This window comes from Bidens hawaiensis, unplaced genomic scaffold, assembly GCF_021521415.1.
Source record: "Bidens hawaiensis isolate Kalapana, Puna unplaced genomic scaffold, B.hawaiensis_p1.1 tig00031079_1, whole genome shotgun sequence".
Classification (NCBI taxonomy): domain Eukaryota; kingdom Viridiplantae; phylum Streptophyta; class Magnoliopsida; order Asterales; family Asteraceae; genus Bidens; species Bidens hawaiensis.
The window spans coordinates 88,228-94,060 of record NW_027495197.1 but is presented as its reverse complement, the minus strand read 5'-3'; the positions used below and the strand labels follow the sequence as shown (position 1 = coordinate 94,060).

Below are 5,833 nucleotides of genomic sequence, written 5' to 3'. Positions count from 1 at the left end.
ATATCAAAACATGTACTAATTGCCAGAAAACAAAAAACGCAAGATATCTGCGCACGCAGCAACGAATGGGTTAAAAAAACTTGTTTGTAGTTATTTATATATGTTTGTTTCTATTATAATTTTATATAATAACATAACATATATTATTTAATTATTTTTTCATAACATTGTATATATAAATTAATAATTTATTAAATATCTATCTATCTATCTATCTATCTATCTCTAGCTATACTATTAAAACCAACATTGTAAAAGTACGTCTCTATGGTCGAGTACTCCCCGAATACTCGCTACAAGGTATGATGCCGAGGAGAGTTTCTTCAACGCCGCCTAGTTACTGTGAATCGATCAAATGTGGTCAACTCCAGCCAGAATCACATCTAGCGAGTTAACTTGGGCCGATTTTGACTTAAAAATAAAACATAATTCATAGTTCTATAATATCATAAAAAAAATATCCCTTTTTTTATTTAATGATTAGCAAATTTTAGAATAATTTAGTATTTAAAAATATATATTTTCTTATTTATATCGATCTTCATTTATTTTGTTATAAATATTATTATACTTATGATATTTGACATATATTTAATATCCATAAATTAATTTTCTTTATATTCACCATTTCCGAGTACCCCCGAGTACTCCGCGTACACCCAACTCCCCATTCGGCCGCCTAGGGTCCGCCTAGCGACTTTTGCAACCTTGATTAAAACAAAACCATTTTTTCACATGTCATTCAACTAGAGTACCCAACTAATACTATTACCATTTATAGGAGTACTAACAAAGTCACAAATATAACTTTAAATACTGTATTAAATGAGGTTTTTAGATATTTATGAATTACAAAAAATATTTATCATTATTTATATCTTATAAATTCGTAAAGTATGTTATTATGTATTTATATAAATAACAGACTTTTTTAGGCTTGTGTGCCGACTCAAGCATAAACTCGTTTAAGCTTTTAAGTTGGTGAATCTTTCTTTCACTCACAACCACTTTAAAAAAATATTAAAAAAATTATCAGGGATGAACAGTAACTTTTCAAATATATAAAAACTTTTCATTCGCAACACCTAAAATCACTCTCTAAATTATAAAAACAAGGCTAACCCTCACATATATAACGGGTTGGATGAGAATTATCTTAGAGCATTCTCATCCCACTCACTATCTCCAAACCAAAAATTACACTAAAACTCATTTTATTTTCTCTCTCCATTTCAATTAAATAATCCTTTTTATACCTTTTATCATTACATTTTCTCTTTCCTTCACTTACAACCACTTTCAAAATATATTAAAAAATTATATGGGATGAACAGTAACTTTTCAAATATACAGAAAAATCACTACTTTTTCTAAAATATAAAAACACTTCACTCACGACACCCTAAATCACTGTCTAAATTATAAAAACACCGCTCACATATTATAACGGGTTAGATGAGAATGCTGTAAGTCGTTCCTCCAAAGTTGGTCTAGTTGGAGAGGTTTCCCCCTACCCAAGACACCCCATCCTTCATATATAACAAAACAAAATACACATTCATTCATACGTTACCATTTGAAATTCAAGCAAAACCAAATTTGAAGGAGGAGGATATGGAGCGTGAGGATGAGTTGATACAGAAACTGCAGGAATTACAGAAGCAGCTGGCTAAAAAACAAATGTTTGAAGAAGCTGTTACTTCTATCAGATCTCTGCTCCATCAGTTTTACCTCTCTGGGTCTCCGTCTCTTCGTAAATCGGTAATTATTATTATTATTATTTTGATCAGTATTTCATTGTAACGGAATAATTTCGTGTAATTGTAATTGTTAGGGTTTCGTATTTGTTTATTATTATTTGAATTTGAATTAGTTGAAATCTACTTTATGTATTCAATAATTTAGGGCTGTAACAAAATTGAATGAACATAGCCTGTGTTCGTGTTCATTTAGGGGTGGTAAATATGACCCATGGGTTGCAATAAAATGTATATAATGGGTTGGGTCAAGCTAAAAAAAGAAAATGATTGAAACGGGTCAAGGTTGACATTTCTTTTTTTTTCCTTTTTTTTATGGAACTATAAAAACGGAGGAAACTTTTTAGTTTTTTTACTTTTTCAGTTTTTGATTTATATTTCGACTTATGATTTTTAAAATTTTTTTTTTTGAATTTTTTAATAAGGGGTTTTTGAAATGGGTCAAAATGGGTTTTGAGATTTCAGAAAACCCTCACTAAAATATTCAAAAAAAAATAATTAAAAAATCATAACTTGAAATATAAATCAAAAACTGAAAAAGTAAAAAAACTAAAAAGTTTCCTCCGTTTTTCTTGTTCCATAAAAAGAAAGGGAAAAAAAAAGAAATGTCAACCCGTTTTGACCCGTTTCAATCATTTTCTTTTTTTAGCTTGACCCATTATATACATTTTATTACAACCCATGGGTCACATTTGCCACTCCTATGTGCATCATTTAGTTAATCAAACGAAATTCCTTGTTCATGTTCGTTCATTTATTAAACAAACAAACTTCCCGCCAATCATTTGGTTCGTTTTCAGCTCTAGTATTCAAGATCAAAGTTGAAATGTTTAGTATTTTCCGGCCTAAGTAATGGTGATGGTATGCAGATTTATGAGTTAGGTTTCATGCTTATTGGATACAGAAACAAATCTGATCGTATAGAATTTGCCTTAGTCGATGAACAACACCGATCATAATCAGTTACTAATGAATTGGATATCTTTTGATGAGTGTTGCTTGCTAATTGAGCTACAAATTTCACAGTTTTTCACAGTGATATCTCGTGTTGCAACTATATTGAAAACGAGATATACATCACCTGGATTCTGGAATGCTGGATTAGGGCTTTTTCTTGAAGCTGAACAACTGGTGTCTGAAGCTTCTGAAAAACAACATTTACAAACTTGTGTTACTAGGGCCCGAGAACAGTTGAGTGAAATGGATACTCAGCCTGATGAATCTGCACAAAGCAGGAGAAATCAAGGTCTACCCTTTTATTTTCATGTAGCGGGTCAATATGTGAATTTTATTGTAAGCAAATGATCGAGCACAAACAAATAAACGAAGAGGGTTTTCATGTTCGTGTTCGTTTATTAAAAAATTCAGTTGTTCGTGTTCCTTTAGGTTTATCTGTTAATAGTATAGACAGACGGTTCACAAACATACCTGAACAATGTGTTGGGCCTAAAAAGCTATTAAAACTAGAGTAAATCGTAATGGGCCTAAAAGATTTAAATGGAAACATTAATGAACGTAAGCAAACAGATTTAAACCATCGTAAGCTAATGATTGTAAATGGACAAGCATAACTTAATTTTAATGAGCGATCGAAGGTTCACAAACATAAATGGACTAGCGGGACGTGTTCATACTTGTTTGTTTAAAACAAATTTTTGTTCATGTTCGTTGTTTCTTAAATAAACAACAACCCTGAATGTTTGGTTTGTTTAACACCTACATGCAAACATTTGTTTTTTTCATTTGAACAGTTTAAGAAACATTTTGTTGTGTTTAATATGATTTCAAAACTTATATTATTACAAAAGAAAAAACATGTAATTTGGTTTTGGAGGTTATATGTATTTAAATTATATTGTTATTATTTATTACAGGATATTTGTTTGAAGGGCATCTAACAGTTGACCAAGAGCCACCACAGCCTCAATGGCTGGTTCAGTCAAACCTGATGGCAAGCATTGCAGCTTCAATGTCGCAAGCTTCTGAGTCATCAGACGGGCCTAATAACTTGCCACAAGATCTGATGGAGAGAATTCAGGAGCTTATGCCTAACATAACAGAAGAATCAAATAATGTACCACAAGAGTTGATAGACAGACTTATGGCAATGGTAATTTACCTGTCATAGCATTAGATTGTTTGTAGAGGTGGCAAAATGGACTGGTTGGGGTTGGTAAGGGTGTGCATGGGTCGGATAGCACTGTATGGGCCTAAATATATTTATTATTTAATAGTTTGGATTATCATACGTTTGGACTAAAACATTTGGATAACACTGTATTAAATTCTTATATGTTACTTAAAATTTAAAATAAAAAATGAAAATACATTAATTTGGTACGGTTCTGTTTAATTACATGCAAAACTGAAACTGAACTGAAAGTTCAGCTTTTTTGAAAGCATAAAACCAAGACTTCAGTTTTTGTTTGGGTTTTGGGTTCATCTACGTGACACTGTTTTCTGGTTCATGTGAAAATTTCACGTTTATGCCGGTTTTGACCTGCCAATTTGCAAGCACGACCCGTTTAGCAACACTAATCAGGTATATGTCTGGGTCGATCTAGAAGGTCAGAACTTCAAGTTTTTGGTTTGTAGTTTTTCTTTAACTAGTGTGTCAAATGTAATTACAAAAACAATACTTACTTTTGAGCAAAATAATTTAGAAGGTTCATCTTTTACATATTCAAACTACACTTTGGGCTACTTTTAGGGGGTGTAACAAGCTGAGTCGCGCCCAAGCGTGTTTATACCCCTAGCTACTTTGACCCGTTTGAACCATTTTCTATTAAGCTAATTTTTAGATTCGATCCGTTAAAGACAAAACATCACCTGAATTGAGGACTTTCAGTTCTGGGCATTTTTGTAACAATACGTTTTGGTGTTTATATGCAGTTCCCGGAGGGTGATTCAGCACCAAGGGCCCCGCCAGCAAGTAAAGAAGTGGTTGCAAAGCTTCCAGTAATCACTATTACAGATGAGATATTAACCAAGTTAGGAGCAGATGCTGAGTGTGCAATTTGTAAGGAGAATTTAGTGGTAAATGATAATATGCAAGAAATGCCATGCAAGCATACATTTCATCCTCCTTGCCTCAAACCGTGGCTGGTAATTAGTTTTTGCACTTCTTTTACTTGTTAGATAGGTTGGTTGACTGGTCATAATGGGTTCCGGATGAAATCATTGTTTTTAGTTGGGGTCGATTTGGGTCGGTTTTGGGCTCAAACCGAATTAAAAAGGAAAACTCAGTTTCTGGAAACTGTTCGGTTTCGGTTTTCACAATGGGTTCAGTTTGGTTTGTTTTTTTTCAGTTTTACCATTTGGGCTCAAACCGAACCAAAAAAAAAAAAACTCGGTTTTGGGGGATTTTGAAAACTGTTTGGTTTCGGTTAATTTGGTTTTCAGTTTTTACAATGGGTTTGATTCGGTTATAACATTTTGGCTCAAACCAGACCAAAAGAAGAAAACTCTGTTTTGGGTTCGGTTCGGCTTCGGGTTTTTTGGTTTTAACGTTTGGGCTTGAAAATTATGGGCCGAATAGTAGTGGCCCAAAATCAGTTATTGATTAGTACACTTTTGGACCTAAAAATTTTTTTTTGGTTTGGTTAGTTCCAATCGATTCGGTCAACAATCGCTTTTTTAGAAAACATGAAACCAAATCATCGGCTATTTATCAGGTTTGGTTATTTCAGTTTCATGCACACCCTTGTTTTAGTACGAAAGTACAAGAACTGGGTCGAGTTGGATTGTTAATAATAATCTGTTAAGTGTATCCAAAAGATTGCACTGCTAACTATAAACTTAAGCCTGTGGTTAACAACTGCTTTTTAGTAAATGAAAGTTTTAACTAATACGATATTTGATTCATGGGTTTTAATATGGCATTTAATTGAATACGGGTAGTGAGAATTATGGTGTTTTTGTGGCAGGATGAGCATAATTCTTGCCCTATTTGTCGTCATGAACTGCGAACTGATGATCACGAATATGAAAGTAGGAAGGAGCGGGAGAAAGAGGCTGAAGAAGAAAGGAAAGGAGCTGCAAATGCAGTTCGTGGAGGTGAATATATGTATGTATAG

General features: G+C 33.0%; 1 protein-coding gene across 1 annotated transcript; it reads left to right on the top strand.

Annotated features, from left to right (window-relative positions):
- The first annotated feature begins 1,614 nt into the window (after positions 1-1,614).
- LOC143581494 (E3 ubiquitin-protein ligase AIP2-like) lies at positions 1,615-5,833 on the top strand. Its single transcript, XM_077064266.1, has 5 exons — positions 1,615-1,761; positions 2,784-3,003; positions 3,632-3,867; positions 4,650-4,862; positions 5,684-5,833. Exons 1-5 carry the CDS (start codon positions 1,615-1,617, stop codon positions 5,831-5,833), a joined length of 966 nt encoding a protein of 321 aa, XP_076920381.1.